The sequence below is a fragment of the Neofelis nebulosa genome, chromosome 2 (genome assembly GCF_028018385.1).
Source record: "Neofelis nebulosa isolate mNeoNeb1 chromosome 2, mNeoNeb1.pri, whole genome shotgun sequence".
Taxonomy (NCBI): Eukaryota; Metazoa; Chordata; class Mammalia; order Carnivora; family Felidae; genus Neofelis; species Neofelis nebulosa.
Genome location: NC_080783.1, coordinates 203,990,008 through 204,009,429, shown reverse-complemented (window position 1 = coordinate 204,009,429; position 19,422 = coordinate 203,990,008). Strand labels below are relative to the sequence as shown.

The window sequence follows — 19,422 nt, the reverse complement described above, 5'->3', positions numbered from 1 at the left end:
GGGGATGGGCAAAATTTTGACTTTGAGGTATAGACAAGCTAGCAGAGTGACAGGGGGACTGGCAGGTAATGCTGTCACCTGTAACAAGTAATGTGTAGATTATTTTCTGAATCTTAATTGGGTAATTAATTATTCTATGGTCAGTTTTGTTGCTTTGGCTCTTTAGACCTAGACAGACACCTGGATAAGAACAGAAAAACATTTGAGTCTTCCAGGTTTAGACCTAATTTAAGTATGGGAGGGGGCCTTAGGATCACTTGTTTTCATAACCTCATGTCCCGTATTACCTTCAGTTCGTACCTTTTTGACAAGTATGACAAATAGGAAAATTTCAGTGGTTTCTAGCAACTGTGTCCAGTATGTTAAGTATTTGTACTTCTGCATATTTTTTTGTCCTTCCTTTGGAGTCAGAAAGCTCTCTAGTGAAAAAGTATTATAAAAGTTCCCACCTGTTCCTTTGCAAAAAACATACCAAGGTATGATAATAGCCAAAGAGTAATAAAAGTATCTGAACGGGAGGATTGAGTCTTTGTTAAAGTAGATAAGAGTTCACTTTTTGCAGAGGGCGTAGGCACTAACCTCTTGTGTCCTGATACATTGTCAAGGGAGTGGGCCAGTACTTTAAAAAAAAAAAAAAAATTCATGGTAGATAAATGCACGTTGGAGAGAAATAAAATGAGTCCTGGTGAAGACGAAGAGCTAGTTATATTCCTATGGATTCTGGGGCAGGTCTTCCATGTGCAAACAAAACACAACCAAAGAAAGGCACGGTGGGCAGTAGAGTCAGAGACTGCCTCGTGTCCTTAAGCTGAATTTGGCTCTGACTACTTGGAGGTAACTTTTTATGGTAAAATGATCCCAGTCCCCTGTGATGAAATTTCAGAGGTAGAACAGATTTTTGAGATTGTCATCAAGAAACAGGTTCTCAGGTTAAGTGATTTGGGCAAAGTCAACCAGCCAGGTCTAAAATTTGGGTTCTCAGTTCCCAGTTGAAAAATGTATACTTTGCCCAGCTTTCCTATCTCAAAAAGCTTGTTTTGATGTCTGGAGTGGGGAGATGGAGGGCAAGGTGCAACTTTAACTTTAGATTCTGTACCTGGTAGGATGATTTCAGAAATTCCTTTCTTGCAACACTCCACTGCTTATAAGATCAGTGACACCATTGAAATATAATAGATTTTACTGTAGTAGTTACCAATCGGGACTTTTAATATTGAGCAAATGGAGTGGGAGGGAGGCAGGGAAAGTATTTTGGGGAATTTAAAGGTGAATAATTTGTGGAGTACATTGTACATTCTCATCCGGAAGGGTCTTCAGGAAGCATTTTGTAATCAGTGGCATGTTAGTTAAACTGGCATTATCTTAGTGTATAAAGCAGTGTGTTGAAATCAGTGAGATATTTAATGAAATCTGTTTACAGAGGATCTATATCTATTGTGATTTTAGGATGAGATCCATTTAGCCATATAAACTATATTCTGCAGACAAAATTATTTTACCAGTTCTAGTAACAGTAACTTTACAAGTGATCTTTTGGACAAGTCTGGGAGATTAATAATTAATAGGACTATTGAAGTAAACTTAAAGTTCTGGTTTTACAGTTGACTTGGAAGATTTCTGACTTTATGCTAGAATGATTTTGCCCCTTGAATACTAAAAATAAAACATTAACATAATAAACTATCAGATCTTCTTTAGATCAACAAACTCTGATGAAACATTAACATTGTTAATAATGCAATGATTCAGTCATATTAAGCCAGAGCAGGCATATATAATAGATACTTATTTTAATGGTATGAATATATTGGTAATAGACTTTAAACCATTAGCTAAAGAGATTGGATCAAGATAAAACTCCAAATGTGTATTTCTGTGGGGGAAAAATGTGTATGTTCTAGTTCAGTGGTGTTTATTCAGTTGGTATTTGCCAACTATCGTGCAGATATAACCACATTTTTAGTGTATCATAGGGGAAAATGCATTCTGACATTTAGACAGCTTCTAAACACACTTTAGAACCCAGTTCTTTTAGGTAGTAGCTTAGACATGGGGGGGGGGTATAAGTAACTGGATGCCTCTAATAATTTTTCAAGAATTGAAGATTAACTGACACTTTGAAGTGGAGAATACAGACCAGAAAAATAGCCTCAAGTCCTTAAAAGTTTTATTTAAAAGCATGTGTATTTTATGTCTTTGAATTTGTTAAAATACACGTTTTGAGTGCACTTTTGCTGCTGTGGTTTTTAAAGTGTTTTTTAATAGTTTTTTTATGTTTATTTTTGCAAGAGAGCGCGCACGCACACATGCACACACGCGCGAGCGGGGGAAGGGCAGAGATAGTGAGAGACACAGAATTTGGAGCAGGCTTCAGGTTCCAAGCTGTCATCACAAAGCCCAACATGGGGCTCGAACTTGTGAACGGCAGGATCGTGACCTGAGCCAAAGTCGGGACACTTAACCAACTGAGCCACCCAGGCACCCCCTTTTTAAATATTTTTTTAAGTTTATTTATTTAGATGGAGAGCGAGTGAGCAGGGAGGGGCAGAGAGAGAAGGAGAGAGAGAATCTCAAGCAGGCTCCACATTGCCAGCACAGAGCCTGACCATGGGTCTCGAACCCTCGAACCATGAGATCATGAACTGAAATCAAGAGTCAGATGCCTTGACTGAGCCACCTAAGCACCCCTTGCTGCTATATTTCATGGTAACTGATTAGATATTAACCATTTTTTACCCAATCCAGTAGTTTGTCCAAAACACTAGTTAGAATAATTAATAAAATGCAGATCATTTTTAAAGTATTGTGGTAAATTCTTCAGTTTCAGTACTTTAGCAAAGATGAGCTTTCTGTTTTAGATCACTAGCTCTCTAAGTTACTGCCCCTTAGACTCAGCCTTTACAGCATTCTGAAGAAGAGTGTTAAATGAAATGTATTTGCATTCTAGGTCAACATCCCGTGGTAATTGCTTTAATCAAACAAAACAGATATGAGGGTCCTTAGGGGATCATATCTGTCTTCAAATTTAGTTTTTAGCAGGATGCTCTCAAATGATATTTCAGGTTAATCTGTGGTACGCTTAATGGTTATATCTGTGTATACTTTTGATTTTAGTTGAAGGCGTGGATGGATATTATAAATAGGGCGGAAATTATAAATTGGTGGAAATTAAAGCCTATGCTCTAGAAATAGAGTCTTGGGTTCAGATCCTAGTTCACTTTAATTTAATTATCTATGTGACTGGTTGAAGTTACTCCTTTTTAAGCCTCACATTTCTCCTCTTGTAAATTGGGCAGGGGGGTGGGGGGAGGTGGTATTACTAGCAACAGCAACAACTACCTAATACAGCAAGCATACAAAAGATTGTTGCATAATAATTTTCCATGCAACTTGGAAAAGAGAGGTTGGGTTACTTATAAGGTGCTCACAGCTCTCTTACTACCTTAGGTATATTTCAGAGCTCCTGCCCCCTCCCCCCTTTTTAAGCTTTGGCAAGAATCCTTCAGCCATAGTGTTTAATTATTTTTGTTATTGTGAGGGCTTACTTTTTTTATAGGTAGTTTAAATCCCTCATGCTATTATGAAGGTTGTATTTCTACATAGTCTGTAGTCTCTTGGTGGCCAACTCCTACCTCTTCTCCGGAACAAATTTCTTTCTCTGAAGATTTCATCAAATCTTATTTCTTAACCATGTATCATTTTTTACTACTTTTCTGAACCCACCTGTAGCAGATGCTTGAAAGCTCTTGTGCTGATGGGGCCTGTGTAGTTGAGCACATGTGATTTAGGTTGTGGGGTGGAACCCAGAGGTTTATTGAGTTGAAGGTTACACAGATCTTCTATGCAGAGCTTTTGTTGCTGAGAAACAGCAACTCCTGATTTCTCTTAACTGGCATTTCTCTTGGGAGAGTCTTAAGATTCAAAAATCATTATGGAACCTTTTAAGCTTTTCACCAAACGTCTAAAAATGCTTGCTTCCCTTCAGGTAATGTTGAGATAATGACAAGGTCTCATGGAATTATGTAATTAGCAATAAATTCTTTATAAGAATAGTCTTTCTGCCATTAAGACAGTGTCTTGTGAGGTAGCTTTGTTTTTTGTTGTTTTGCTATTCCGCATATGTAAGGTGGTTTTTTTTCTCATTATTTTTAGTGACAAAACACAAAGGTACTGAGAAAAGAGAGTCCCCTTCACCAGCACCTAAGCCTAGAAAAGTAGAGTTATCTGAATCGGGTAAGTTTTCGTGTGTTTTTTTGTTTAAGCCGAATTATATTTTTTGCACATTTGGTCAGCCCCTCTGGTTAAAGATTAATTATAGAATATGACTTAGTGGTTAAGAGCTATGGTTCTGAAGTCAGACCAACCTGGGTTGAATCCCCAGCTTCACTACTTAACTACTTTTTTTTTTTAATTTTTTTTTTTTTACATTTATTTATTTTTTGAGAGCTATAGAGAGAAAGAGCACAAGTTGGGGAGGGGCAGAGAGAGAAGGAGACACAGTCTGAAGCAGGCTCCAGGCTCTGAGCTGTCAGCACAGAGCCCGACGTGGGGCTTGAACTCACAAACCGTGAGATCATGACCTGAACCAAAGTCGGAGCCTTAACCCACAGAGCCACCCAGGTGCCCCACTACTTAACTGCTTTTTTTGTTTAATTACTTAATTTATTTGAGTCTCATTTCTTAAATCTGAAATTCAGGTAACAGTACCATCCTTTAGGCTTTTGACAATTAACTGAAATAATGCTTATAAAGTTCTTAGTGCTTAACTTGACCTATAGTAAATAAGTTTATTTTTATTATATTTAGTGAACATAGTCTAAAGTCAGCCTTTTACTTATTTTTACTTACTTGTTTGTATTTTTAATGTTTATTTTTGAGAGAGAGAGAGTGTGTGAGTGGGGGAGGGACAGAGACGGGGAGACACAGAATTCGAAGCAGTCTCCAGGCTCTGAGCTGTCAGCACAAAGCCAGACAGGCTCGAACCCACAGGCCGTGAGATCATGACCTGAGCCAAAGTTGGATGTTCAGCCACCCAGGCACCCCTAAAGTCAGCATTTTAAATTGGGATTTTAAGCTTTTTGTTGTTGTTGTTAAAAAATGTGTGTGTGTGTGTGTGTGTGTGTGGTTGTATTGCTTGACCCAATCGGATAAAAGTTGAAGAGACCATTTTCCATTTCAAGTATGTTACGTGTTCTGTATGTGTAACTAAAGAAACACTTTTCTAAATGCATCCATCTTTCAGAAGAAGATAAAGGTGGCAAAATGGCTGCAGCAGATTCTGTGCAGCAGAGACGTCAGTACAGACGACAGAACCAGCAGTCTTCATCTGGTATGGACATGGATTCATCTGTTTTCTACCTGTATTTCCTGATGAAAACTACTTAAATAGAAATATCCATCCGTGTAGTGAGTGTACTTAGGAAAAATATGTGCTTACATGGAGATGTCTTTAAGGGGAGGAAGTATTAGTTTTTGGTTTTTAGTTTTCAGTCTTAAAGTTTAATTTTCTTTCAAGTTGTTACGAACATAGTAGACCTTTATAGTACAAAAGTAAAAACAGAGGTATAAAATTTGGGAAAGTAGATTTTTTTTTAATGTTTTTAAATATTTTTATTTATTTTTGAGAGATAGAGACAGAGCATGAGCAAGGAAGGGGCAGAGAGAGAGGGAGACACAGAATTCAAAGCAGGCTTCAGGCTTTAAGCTGTCAGCACAGAGCCCAGTGTGGGGCTCATATCCACAAACTGTAAGATCATGACCTGAGCTGAAGTCAGATGCTTGACCAACTGAGCCACCCAGGTGCCCAGGAAAAGCGGATTTCTTTTCCCAATCTCTCGTGTTACTCCTTAAAGCTTTTTTTCTTTTTTAATGTTTGTTTATTTTTGAGAGAGAGAGTACTCCTGCATGCGTAAATGGGGCAGAGAGAGGGGCAACAGAAAATCCAAAGTAGGCTCTACGTTGTCAGCACAGAGGGTGAGGCAGGGCTCGAACCCATGAACCTCTAGATCACGACCTGAGCTGAAATTAAGAGTCAGACGCTCAACTGACTGAGCCACCCAGGTGCCCCTCCCTAAAGTCTTTGTTCAGAAATTTTCTGCGCCACGTATGCGGATCTGTGGTTTAAATTGGCAAAAAACGGGCACCTGGGTGGCTCAATCGGTTAAGCGACCCAACTTCAGCTCGGGTCATGATCTCACAGTTTGTGGGTTCGAGCCCCTCGTCAGGTTCTGTGCTGACAACTCAGAGCCTGGAGCCTGTTTCAGATTCTGTGTCTCCCTCTCTCTCTGCCCCTCCCCCACTCACACTATGTCTCTCTCTCTCAAAAATGAATAAACATTAAAAATTAAAAATAAGTGCTTAAAGTAAAAGAATCAAGTAATTGCTTGAAGTGCTTTTTTTAATGTTTGTTAATTTTGAGAGAGCACATGAGTGGGGAAGGGGCAGAGAGAGAGGGAGAGAGAGAATCCCAAGCAGAGAGATCCCCGATGGCAGGACTTGAACCCACAAACCATGAGATCATGACCTGAGCCGAAATCAAGAATCAGATGCTCAACTGACTGAGCCACCCAGGTGCCCCACTTGAAATGCTTTTTAAGCTTATTTGGCAGATCACTAGATTCTTAAGGGACGCTTATGTCTTGGAGTGTGCTATGGGAATGATTTATATAACTGTATGATAATATGTGTTTATGCTTGGCTTTCAAGTCATTGACCATATATTGATAGTCACCTTTGTTTAGAATTGATGGCTTATATACGTGCTCGCTACATTAGGGTCTTAACTTGCTAATTTGGACACTCCTGTCTACTTAGATTCAGAAAATGTGGGCAGACTCTTAAGCATAGGTGTAATGTGATTTTTTCTTTATTGTGTAATTATAGATTCTGGCTCCTCTTCTTCCTCAGAAGATGAGCGACCCAAAAGGTCCCACGTGAAGAATGGTGAGGTAGGCAGGCGGCGGAGACATTCCCCTTCCCGGAGTGCCTCTCCATCACCTCGAAAGCGCCAGAAAGAGACTTCCCCTCGGTAATGTCTTTTCTTCAGTAGTCTTCACTGGTGTTCTGTGTAGTTGTGATGAAACTTTGTAACTTATGGGATGGGCTACAGGTTTATTTTAGAAATTGGTTAATTCCTTCATTTCAAGGGCTCCTAGAAGGAGGTGGTCAGATTTGGGAGGTTTTGGAATTTTTCTTTGCTTTATTTGGTGGTTACTACTAGTAATGAGATGTTAAGTTTTGTACCACCATGTCATATGTCTGCATGACTAGATCAGTTAAATCATAACATTAACTTCTGAATATCTTTGAACATGTAAAAAAAAAAAAAATGAATCTTCATTAGTGATACTTAACTCCATTGAAGTAAATAATTTGGTGAATGGAATTCTTGACCTTTGTTTTTCTCCACTGCTCTCAGGATGCAAATGGGAAAGCGATGGCAATCGCCAATGACTAAAAGGTTGGTTAGACGCTACTTTGTAAATTAGGGTTACATGTCAAAGTTTTAGTGACTTAATTTGCTGTTTAGGTAACCTGATGCCATTCCTAGGTATACAGTGGGTATGGTTGTGGAGAAGTTCCTCAGATGTTTAAGTTTATTAAAAGTATATTTCTTTACATGTCAAATGAATGATAGACTTACACACAGTGTTCATTTTAGAGTACCATTTGAGCTTAGATTTTTGTGCAGTTACAGTACTTGGATATTTTCCAAGAGATAGGATAATAATAATAGCTCCTTAGATTTAGTGGGGAGGGACTTTGTGATGACTTTAGGGTAGACAAGAAAAATTTGGGAAAGATTAGAAAGACTAAAGATGAAAGTGAGGCTCTGGCTCTGTTGAGTGTTTCCCACAGTAGGAAAGTAGGTTGCATATTTTTATTGAACCTTTTTGATCAGGTATCTGTGGGATTGTAAAACGTAACCTTTTAGAGCTTAATAAATAGAAATAGAAATCTCTAATTGTAGCTTATCCCATTAAGTGAGAAAAAGAAAACAGGCCTAGAAGTGGTAAAATGAGTTTGTTAGGGTAGTGAGTAAAGTGACAAAGCCAGATCTTTGACCTGTGCTATTGGCATTATACCATTATACTGTCTTCACTGGTCTTCTGCTTGGGGGGAAGGGGGGGGGTCTTAGCTGCCGCTGAATTTCTGAGTATCTTTCCTGAAATGATCACATTGTCCTCTTTATGGCTCACTTTTTGAAACTGTTTTGTTTTAGGTAGTCTCAATTAGTAAGAGTTCTCTTGGAAAGATTCTTTGGAACTAGTTAGCAATGTTTGCGATGGAACAAAGTAGTGTATTTGTGCTGCAGAATACTTGACAATAAAAAACCTTTGAGAGAAAGATAAACTTAGATGCTAAGGTATTCTGTTTCCAGCCATAATTACCCCTGACTTCTGTGAAAAGTCTAGTACAGCAGCTAAAAAGTTGCTTTACAAAGTCAGGTTAGTGGTAAGATTTTTTTTCCACCTGTTCGGGAACTACTTTCTATATTGGAAAGCAATTTCTCTGCAACACTGATGTTCATTATCCTGCTCCAGGGTGTTTTGGTTTTCCTCTTTAAAAAGGCCTCGAGTTTTAGTGATGTTAGAAATTGGCTATCAGGTGTCCAGGATTTAAAGATGGAGGAAGAATTCTTTGGAATCATGCTTCAGTATTTATTCTGTTTATTTTTAAGATTTTATTTTTTTAAGTAATCTCTACACTCAACACGGGGCTTGATCACAACCCCTTGATCAAGAGTCACACGCTCCACTGACTGAGCCAGCCAGGCATCTCAGTAGTTACTGTATTTTTAAGAGGGGACATACAGCCTGGTTTTTTTTTTTTTTATTATTGTTTCCTATGTTAAGTTTAAATTTTGACAAAGTAACATTTTCCATGTTTGAAACACGTGTCTCTGGGATCGAACACTCCTCCTCAACTTAAAGGATAACGAGGTACATTGATCCTAGTATTAAAAGGTTGGCATCACATCTCTATTTCTTGTCTTCATTACCAGCATGGCTAGTGAAGTGAGGTTGTTCTGAGAGCAGGCTGGCCCCTTCTGATAAAACCTGTCTTCCTGCATACTTGAGGGTTAGTGACATCACATATTGAGACTTACTGAAACCGGTTCTCACGCAATTTGAGGGCACACTTTCCTACTCAATTTCTGCATGCAGTTGAAAGCTTAGCTTGGCGTCATTCAGAGTAACACTAGAAAATGCTTAGCTTTCTGTTGTTAGATTAAGTGGATGAAATCTATTAAGGATTCAGAATTTCGAATAATACAGTGAACAAGCTTGACCAAATCTTGGAAATATATTAAACCTGGCATTTATGTCATTTTTTTTCTTTTCTTTTTTTTTTTTTTTTTTTTTTTAGCATATACGGAAAAATTGAAATAGATTGATCTCAAAGAAATCAGCTTTTTGTTTTAACTCTTAAAATGTGTGCCTTACCAGCTCAGGTAGAACTCTGTAGCCTTCGGATCATAGAGCCGTGTGGTGTCAAGACTCCAGTCTTAAGCGATTATTAGATTTTTCTGGCATTCCTTAAGTTATGCTAGTTTGGTTATGGTGTTGTTTGTTCTTTTTGGGTATTTTCCTACATAGAAACAGGACATTGAAGGTCCTCACTGGAAGGGACCTTTTGGTTCCTCTGAGCCTTTCATTTTACAAGTGAACATGAGGCACAAAATAAGTATCTCAGGCCATTCGTGTATCATAATTCTAATCTGAGTCCCAATTTTTAATGAGAGTTTCTGGTTAGATTTAAAGAGAAGTCACATAATCAACAGTAATAGCCTCTTAGGTTATTATATTTACTGATAACACTGGGAGTTCTTTATATCACTTCATTTTCTAAGTTTGCACCTGTAAACTTTTCTTTCTTCTTTTTAAGTTAAAACCCAAATGTCTTCTCCTATTTGAAATCTTGCTTACCTGTTGAATCAGTGCTGTGGTCATCTTGTCTCCCCAGGTCCTGTAATTCTCAGGTTAACCCCGCTAGTAAAGTGGTTTCTCCTTTACTGTATTTTCGTATAATTAGTAGTTCATTTCATTTCATTCATCCAAAGCTTTTCTGTCTAGATAGATTGCCTTTTGTAGTTTATTATTATAAATCTGTTCCAAGTGAAGTCTTAGTCCCCACGAGGCATAAACAAATTGAAATTGAAAATTAAATTGTGAAAATAAAATTTAAATGAATTTCAGAATTTTTTCTGTTCTGTTAGTAACAGAGCACTCTTTAGTTTTATTTTTTTTTTTTTAATTTTTTTTTTTTCAACATTTTTTATTTATTTTTGGGACAGAGAGAGACAGAGCATGAACGGGGGAGGGGCAGAGAGAGAGGGAGACACAGAATCGGAAACAGGCTCCAGGCTCCGAGCCATCAGCCCAGAGCCTGACGCGGGGCTCGAACTCACGGACCGCGAGATCGTGACCTGGCTGAAGTCGGACGCTTAACCGACTGCGCCACCCAGGCGCCCCGAGTTTTAAAGGGAGATCAAGACTAGTAAACTGTAGAAAATATTTCCAGATTCACAGGAAACCTCAGTCCTATGCTGGGCAAGAAGTTGAAAACTACATTATGTGATTATGGCAAACTGGCTTGGTGTATATTTTAATATAAATCTGGGGAGATTGCTATGAGTTAGTCCAGTTGATACAATTTTATTTTTCATGTGTGCATTTGTGTGTTAAGTGTGTAACAGCTCAGAATTAAGGTTCCTAAGATTGTGTTTCAACCACACTGCTCCCAATGATAGCTTTAGTGCTCAATTTTTAATCCTTTGTTTTTGAGATAGTGTTTTTAGTTAATAGTAAGCCAACTCTTGAATAGTGGAAATACATTTTTAAAAATCGAGAACTTGGAACAGTGACATATAGATCTGGGGCCATAAGTCCCCAAATTTAAAATTTCTGAGTTAGAACATTGAACTTTTCTGGGTTTTAAAGCAGTTGTTCTGTTTCTGATAAGGAAACAATCACCTAGAGAGCCTTTTTAGCACATACTGGCTAGACCATACGTAGTCTGGGCCTGGTGAGCACAGACTCAGATTAGTCTCCTAGGTAACTGATGTGCATTCCAATGCTTTCAGGCAGTGTTTTCGAACTTTTTTTTACCCTGTGTCATGTTGAGAATTTCTATATCATGACCCAGACTCTGCATATGTATATACTGAAACAAAAATTTTACAAAACAAAATTTACCGTTAACAAGTAAAATCATGATTTTCTAAAATGCTGGTTCTCAGAGCCTTGCTAATGATCCTGTTTAGTATGAAAAACATTGCTCTGAGGGATAGAGGAACAGTTGACTGCACTTTTGGTTAACAATGATTAAAACTATATCATCTGGATCACTTAATTGTAAATGCTGCTGACTCCAAATAACTTGTAATTTTTTTTTTTTTTTTTAGTGGTAGACGGAGGAGGACCCCCTCCCCACCACCCACCAGAAGGCGCCGTTCTCCTTCTCCTGCCCCTCCTCCTCGAAGGCGCAGGTCTCCCACACCGCCACCTCGACGAAGGTATTTTATCGGATTTGCTAGTTGTAGCTGATTGGAACAACTTAACTTTTTTTTTTTTTTTTTTTTTTTTTAATGTTTATTTTTGAGAAAGACAGACTACAAGCAGGGGAGGAGCAGAGAGAGGGAGACACAGAATCGGAAGCAGGCTCCAGGCTCCGAGCTGTCAGCACAGAGCCTGACGCAGGGCTCAAATGAGCCATGACATCATGACCTGAGCTAAAGTCAGATGCTTACCTGACTGAGCCACCCAGGTGCCCCTAAAATGGTTATATTTTAAGGTGTGTGAATCACATGTCAACAAAGATGTTAAATTAAAAGGTGAAGTCATTCTATTTAGTGATTATAAAGGGAAAAACACTAAGTTTACAGTGTGGAATTCTGTCAGATACCTCCTTAAGTAAGGATTCAAAGTTAGCAGTAACACGTAGTGGTATTATATAATTCCCAGATACCTCTGTAGCAGCCTTACCAATTCTACAGAACCTCAGTCAAATTTATTAGGGTATATCAGACAAACCCAATTGAAGGATATTCTACAAGGTAACTGACTAGTACTCTTTAAAAACACCAGTCACGTAAGACAGGAAAAGTTATGTATTGACAGAAACTAAGGACGCATGATAACTAAATATAATGTAGAATTCGGATTTTTAGAACCTGGAACAGAAAAGAGGCATTAGTGGGAAACTGTGGAGTTGTATTTTAGTTAATACCAAGTTAGTGCTAGGATTAATTTCATAATTTGGATAATTTTTTTGTGGTTACGTGAACGGTTAAGTGGCAACTCTCCATTATTTTTGTAACTCTTCCGTAAATCGAAATGATTTCAAAATAAAGGGGGGAAAAGATTTGTAATGATGTTACTCAAATACGTTACCAAGCAATATGAGTGCCCGTTATATGCCAGGTAAAGTGCTGTAGGTGTTTTATATACTTCATCTCTAGTCCTTGAGGTGAACTTGCTTGGTAGGTGGTATTGTTCCCATTTTTCAGGTGAGGAAATGGAGGTGCCCATTACCATGTTGAACAAAAAGTGGTCTATTGTAAAGCTGAAGATATTTTTAGCTCAAGGTCTGAACATTTCAGGAGCAAATTAGGCAGTTGGAACTGAATGTTCTATTCAGGTCTAATTTTTAAAGAGGCGTGTGAGGGGGCGCCTGGGTGGCGCAGTCGGTTAAGCGTCCGACTTCAGCCAGGTCACGATCTCGCGGTCCGTGAGTTCGAGCCCCGCGTCAGGCTCTGGGCTGATGGCTCGGAGCCTGGAGCCTGTTTCCGATTCTGTGTCTCCCTCTCTCTCTGCCCCTCCCCCGTTCATGCTCTGTCTCTCTCTGTCCCAAAAATAAATTAAAAATGTTAAAAAAATAAAAAAATAAAAAAAAAATAAAGAGGCGTGTGAGGATTATGTAGGAAATAAGCATTAAGAGGAAGTCCAGCTTGGACTTCCTCAGCGATGCATTGTTCTAGTAGGTAGACTTACAGTGAAAAGTGGTTTTTGAGACATAAAATGCAAGTCTGTCCTTGGCAGGGTGGGGTGGGTGTAGAGATATCTTTTAAAACTTGTGCAAGTGAACTCTTGTTATTAATACTAAGTCTAAATGCCAGCTCAAGAGAGCACCACATAGAAGAGCTCTTTAAAGTACAGATTTCCTGGGGCTCCTAGGTGGCTCAGTCGGTTGGGTGGCTGACTTTGGCTCAGGTAATGTTCTCACAGCTCATGAGTTCAAGCCCCGCGTTGGGCTCTGTGCTGACAGCTCAGAGCCTGGAGCCTGCTTCGGATTGTGTGTCTCTGCCCTCTGCCCCTCCCCCCCGCGCGCGCGCGCACGCGCGCTCTCTCTCTCTCTCAAAAATAAGTAAACACTAAAAAAAATAAAATAAAATAAATAAAGTACAGATATCCTAAGTTGCCCATAGTAGAGTCCTGCTAATGTAGTTGGCTAGCTATTGCATGATGATAAGGATGTTCAGTTTATGCAAGATTCTCTTCTCAAAAAAACATTCAGATTCCATATGGATTACGTTAAATGACATAATAAACTTTAATTCCAAAAACTTCAGATTTCTCCATTAAGCAGAATGTCCTCTTTTATAGTCATCTAGGATAAACCCACTAAGTGATTTCTTTTCCTTTAAATGAGGATAAAGGCATAGTGTTTCCAATTAAATATTTTTTAAATTAATTAATTAATTTTTAATTAATTCCAATTTTTAATTGGAAACACTTTCTGCCTGGCGCTAACTACAGTGGCGCCATAACTGCTGGTTAGTTTTCTGTGCATTCTGTTGCCTTATTCTGCTGGACCTTCCGACTTAATGGTGTGTTTTTCCTAGGACTCCTTCTCCTCCCCCCCGGCGCCGCTCACCTTCCCCAAGAAGATACTCTCCTCCAATACAGAGGAGATACTCTCCTTCTCCGCCTCCAAAGAGAAGAACAGCTTCTCCACCTCCCCCTCCTAAACGTAGGGCATCGCCATCTCCACCACCAAAGCGCCGGGTCTCCCATTCTCCACCTCCCAAACAAAGAAGCTCCCCGGTCACCAAGAGACGTTCGCCTTCGTTATCATCAAAGCATAGGAAAGGGTCTTCCCCGAGCCGATCTACCCGGGAGCCCCGGTCGCCACAACCAAACAAACGGCATTCGCCCTCACCACGGCCTCGAGCTCCTCAGACCTCCTCAAGTCCTCCACCTGTTCGAAGAGGAGCATCATCATCACCCCAAAGAAGGCAGTCCCCATCTCCAAGTACTAGGCCCATTAGGAGAGTCTCCAGGACTCCGGAACCCAAAAAGACAAAGAAGTAAAAATATTTTATGCTTTTTTGGTTGGGAACACTAATTTGCATAGCCTTTTATGTTTGGAAGCCTTTTTTCCCTTTACTGAGAAATTACAGAAAATAAGCTGGTGGGAATACAGGCTTGTGAGGCAGGTTAAAGGTACTATTTGCAGATTCATTTTCTGTTTTCAGGATAGTTCCTTTTGGCACACACTAAATGCCATAGGATTTTACTTGGTTCTTAGGGGTTGTCTGGTTTATTGAGGGATGTGTGTTTCCAAAACTGAACTCTGAAGTAATGCATAGAACATTTCTTACACGTCTATGTATGACTGATAAAAGCAGTCTTGATTACAAGGAATTGGGCATTCTTAATTTCATATAGGAAGTATTAACAATGGATAGAGGATTATGGGACTTAAACTACTCTCCAGGAGACTTAGATGATATGTGTTAGTAGAATCAGCTAGCAAACTAAGTACTCTAAAATATTTAAAAGTGTGTGACTTGGTTATATAATGGAAGTGGGTTATTTTCTCTTGGGAAAGACCTTTGTTCTTGGATATTAAATGTTTTGTTCTTCCCCTCTATTTCTAGGGCTGCCTCACCAAGCCCTCAGTCTGTAAGGAGGGTTTCATCCTCCCGATCTGTCTCAGGATCTCCTGAGCCGGCAGTTAAAAAACCCCCAGCACCTCAGTCTCCTGTCCAGTCTCAGTCACCCTCTACCAACTGGTCACCAGCGGTACCGGTCAAAAAGGCTAAAAGCCCAACACCAAGCCCGTCTCCGGCAAGGGTATGTGTCTGCCCTGTTTTATCTTTATAATTTTATGTGGTCACTTGGAAGCAAAGACAGTTTTTTTTTGTCTTTTGTGGCTCAGAGCAGCAGCATTCTCTTTAGTTCAGATGGACTTCAAGGAAGCACAGATTAAGTGGTGGTGGTTGCATCATAGTCCATGCTTAATATTCTAGCCACCCACTGATTGACGTTATGTCTAGTACTGTTAAATTGTGTAATCTTGGTGGTTAAAATTGGACTGTATTTCTGCTGTTCGACACATTTGGGGACTCTTAAGATCACAGAATCAGTAAAACTTTCAAAATTAGATCGTGTGTATTAGTATGGCTCCTTTGTCATAAAGGAAAAAATTCTAATGTTAACGGTGGTTATATGTTAGAAAGAGAAACGATGAGTAATCTTAATCTTTCTTTACGTGTAGTGCTCTTCTTTTTTCTTCAATAGGAAATACATTTACTTCTTTAACAAAAAATGAGTCTTAAAGCCTGTGAATTACTGGCTGAAGTGGGAAACAGCTGACCCTTGAGCAACGTGGGGCAGGGCCACTTCTCTGTGGAGTCTTTTTGACCAGTACAGAACAGCACTGTGCATGTGTTTCCTCTTCCTTATGCTTTTCTTAATAACATTTACTTTTCTCTAGTTCACTGTATTGTAAGAATACGGTATATGTTTAATGTACAAAATACGTGTTAGTCAACTTACCAATAAGGCGTCTGGTCTACATAGGCTGTTAGTAGTGAAGTTTGGGGACGGGGAGTCCAAAGTTATGTGCAGATTTTCGAAACTGTGTGGGGGATTTACCTCTTATCCCCCACATGGTTCAAGGGTCAACCGTATGCATTGACAAGCACGCTACCTCCATTCTAGAGATAAGAGAAGTCATACGGTGGCTAGAGACCTGGCATTCATACAAGCATATGTTTAGAATAATAGCTGTATTTCTTCAAATCCTGCTACCTTTTGGGCTCTTATTGTGGATGGTTTACAGATGGACCCATTTGATTCTTCTAACAGCTTTATCAGGGATTGCTGAACCAATTTTAGGTTGACAAAAGGGGCTCAGAAAAAGGGGATTTGTCTGAGGTCAGATGATTAACAGGTTCGGGAGCCAGAATTCACCTCAGACCCAGTTGAGTTCAGAGACATCTTTTCCTTTGCACGTGCTGCTTTTCCTTACATGTGGAGATGGCCCCCGGATCCTGGAGCCCTGACTTGCAGCTTGTGGCTTGGAGACCTGGTGTAATGTGAAGTTAGCTGGGGAAAATCATAAAGAATCCGTTCCTTCGGGGTCCATTCTGACTCTAAGAATCCACGAAGAGCGTCTTTGCTTTCATTGTGGTTCTCCTCTCCAGAAATCGTTTTCTTGGTAGGAATTGGCCTTGGGCTTTTCCACTCCCCGAGGCCTTAAGAAATCCTGAGATTTGTCCATTTAGTTATTATCTTGAAGGAATAAAATGTTAAGTTGGCCAAAATTTTAGGTTGATTTTCTTTTTGTTACTTTTCTGGATTTTTAGAACTCAGACCCCGAAGGAGGTGGAAAGAAAAAGAAGAAAAAGAAGGACAAGAAACACAAAAAGGATAAGAAGCACAAGAAGCACAAAAAACACAAGAAGGAAAAGGCCGTGGCTGCAGCCGCTGCGGCCGCTGCAACCCCTGCAGCCATTGCTGCTCCCACAACCACATCAGCGCAGGAGGAACCAGAAGCGGAGCCCGAGCCTAAGAAGGTGTGTATGGATGCTGGCTTGCCGTTTGTACGGATGGCCAGATACTTGATTTTGAGAGAGGGCACAAGTGGGCGAGGGACAGAGAGAGAAGTGGGGCTCAAGCTCACGAACCGTGAGATCACGACCTGAGCCGAAGTCAGAGGCTTAACTGACTGAGCCACCCAGGCGTCCTAAGTAATTTTTTACACTAGTTGACTCCTCGGCTGTTAGCTGTCTTCTGGTCTATTCCTTGATGATCTACCAAGAACAGGAATTTGCCAAGACTAAGGAAAAGAGTAGAATGGCTACCAAAAGCTTAATGTGTATTTAAAAAATAACTTTAAGGTATAATTAACATGCCATCTACCCATTGACAGTGCGTGATTCAGAAGCACCTGGTTGGCTTAGTTGGTAGCGTATGCAACCCTTGATCCTGAGGGTTGTGAGTTTGACCCCCACGTTGTGGGTGGAGATTACTTAAAAATAAAGCTTTTAACATTTTTTTAGTTTAGTTTTGAGAGGGAGAGCGCGAGCAGGGGAGGGACAGAGAAGGGGGAAGAGAGGATGCAAAGTGGGTTCCGTGCCAACAGCAGCAAACCCGAGGCGGGGCTTGAACTCACCACGAGACCATGACCCGAGCAGAAGTTGGATGCTCAACCGACTGACCCACCCCGGCGCCCCAAAAATAAAACTTAAAAAAAAAAAAACAAACAAAAAAAAGAAACTATATGATTCAGGGGTTTTTAGTGTATTCATAGAGTTGTGCAGCTGCTGCCACGATGTGGCTCTGCCCTGCACCCCACACCTTTTCGCCAGTTTCTCAAGACTCACCAGTGTGACTCCTCTGGTTTTAGGAGACCGAAAGCGAGCCCGAAGACAACCTCGATGACTTAGAAAAGCACCTGCGTGAAAAGGCGCTGAGGTCGATGCGGAAGGCTCAAGTGTCCCCACAGTCTTAGGTGGGAATGTGTGTTACGATGTACATTTTATTTGGTTTGTACGCAATTCAATTTCAAAATTGCTAAAATGTGTTTGAGCTTTAGACTATAACATTTGTTGTAATAATTGCTAGGTTGAAGTTCACCATGTAAAAAAAAAAGGGCATGGATTTACATTGCAAAAGGTGTCCACAGTGTATTAGTGACATTCTTTCATTGACAGCTGACATAAATTTCATTTAGAGTGAAATATTTTAAGCCAAAAAAAATCCCCTTTTTAAAAAAGGGGGTTTCAATATTGTTGGCATTCTTATGGTTTCTTTAAAGGCCTTGGCTATTCCCAGAGGTTTTCCTTTCTTTTCGTTTTTGTTTTTTTTTTCCCCTTTATTTTTTCTCATTTGAGTCTTAGCACCCATTTAAGTTATGATGCTCTCAACCTCGTATGGTTTGCAAGCTAGCCCAGAAATAAGACCACTGTTGAACTACCACAAAAGTATAAATGAACATTTTGATGCCACAATCTTTCCTGTTGCCTGTGGAGTCTCTGCTGAAATGAATCCAGATTCGAGCTCTAGGATGAGACGGAAAATGAAAGCATGTTGTTTGCCAGGACACTGTGGGTTTATATGGATGTGTAACAAGTTGATTTGGAACACTGGAATTTCATTCTATTCTGTTGTGTTTTTTTTGTAAAGGCAATTAACTAGTCCCAGGAAGGATCCTTCGGTTACACAAAAGTTTGTTTTATGAAATGTCACGGCTCCATTCATAATTTTGTCTTGTCCTTCCAACTGGTGTACACAACTTTCAGAGCTCTCTCATATTTGGAAGGCTGGAAGGGCCCAGGCTTTGAAATAGTGTCTTGTTTTCACTGTTTTTGTTTTGGGTTTTTTTGTTGTGTTTTTTTTTTTTTTTAAACTAAAGCTATATAAAGCTTGTGGATTAAACAGAATAAATTTCTAAATTTAAAAACGTTTGCCACTCACTTTTACTTAATCGTCTCAATACTGTGGGAACCCACCTTTTTTAAAAAAATGTTACAGTTAAGCCTACATTTTTACCCTCTCGGCACCTTTGACACAGTAAAGATTGAGCAAGGAAAGTAAAAGGTGGTGAAATTATTCCGCCGTCTTTAATTGATGTGGTACGTGCTATGAAGGGCGAGTGTATGGTAATATATAATGGACAGGGCAGAGTCGACTCGGCACCTCAAGCGGAGCAGTATCTGTGTATGTGCCTACACATAGAAAATGCCCACACATCCTAACTTCAGGAAACCTCGGTGGGATGGTTTTTACCTGAAGGACATGGTCATAAAGGGGCTGTTTTTACCATGGGTTTTTAGAGTAATTTGTAAAAAGGCAGAAGCTCAGTTAATGAAGCTGCTTCTGTAGTGACCTAGAATCTATGATCGATAACAGAATCTTATGTGTGTGCTGTAACTTAAGTCTAAGCATCTTTCACGTGACTTCCTTTCGATTTTATAATTCTGTTATTTAAGGAAAGCGCAGAATGTGCAGTTTCTAAAATGGTCGTCGATGACTTAATCCCTTCCAGTGTGAGCTAACCAGTGAGCATCACTGGGTACTTGGACCTATCTAGCCAGTCATTCACTCGGTCGGTCCATTTATTTACTTTTCCCGTTCATTCAGTATGCCTTCGGTCTCCACTTGAGATTGCTCGGTAGGGTTAGCAGTA

The 19,422-nt window shown here is 39.8% G+C and overlaps 1 protein-coding gene across 14 annotated transcripts in view; it reads left to right on the top strand.

Moving 5' to 3' along the window:
• SRRM1 (serine and arginine repetitive matrix 1) overlaps nucleotides 1-18,836 on the top strand; it is a 31,545-nt gene extending 12,709 nt beyond the window's left edge. For 4 of the 14 annotated variants that reach the window (XM_058718591.1, XM_058718589.1, XM_058718603.1 and 1 more), the window contains 9 exons: nucleotides 4,153-4,233; nucleotides 5,243-5,329; nucleotides 6,883-7,027; nucleotides 7,418-7,459; nucleotides 11,408-11,518; nucleotides 13,847-14,311; nucleotides 14,885-15,080; nucleotides 16,598-16,807; nucleotides 17,641-18,836. In XM_058718591.1, the coding sequence (XP_058574574.1) occupies nucleotides 4,153-4,233; nucleotides 5,243-5,329; nucleotides 6,883-7,027; nucleotides 7,418-7,459; nucleotides 11,408-11,518; nucleotides 13,847-14,311; nucleotides 14,885-15,080; nucleotides 16,598-16,807; nucleotides 17,641-17,745 (1,442 nt within the window). In that variant the 3' untranslated portion in view covers nucleotides 17,746-18,836. The remainder of the gene's footprint in view (nucleotides 1-4,152; nucleotides 4,234-5,242; nucleotides 5,330-6,882; nucleotides 7,028-7,417; nucleotides 7,460-11,407; nucleotides 11,519-13,846; nucleotides 14,312-14,884; nucleotides 15,081-16,597; nucleotides 16,808-17,640) is intronic. The other 10 variants (XM_058718592.1, XM_058718590.1, XM_058718601.1 and 7 more) reach the window with 7 other exon arrangements.
• Nucleotides 18,837-19,422: the final 586 nt, after the last annotated feature.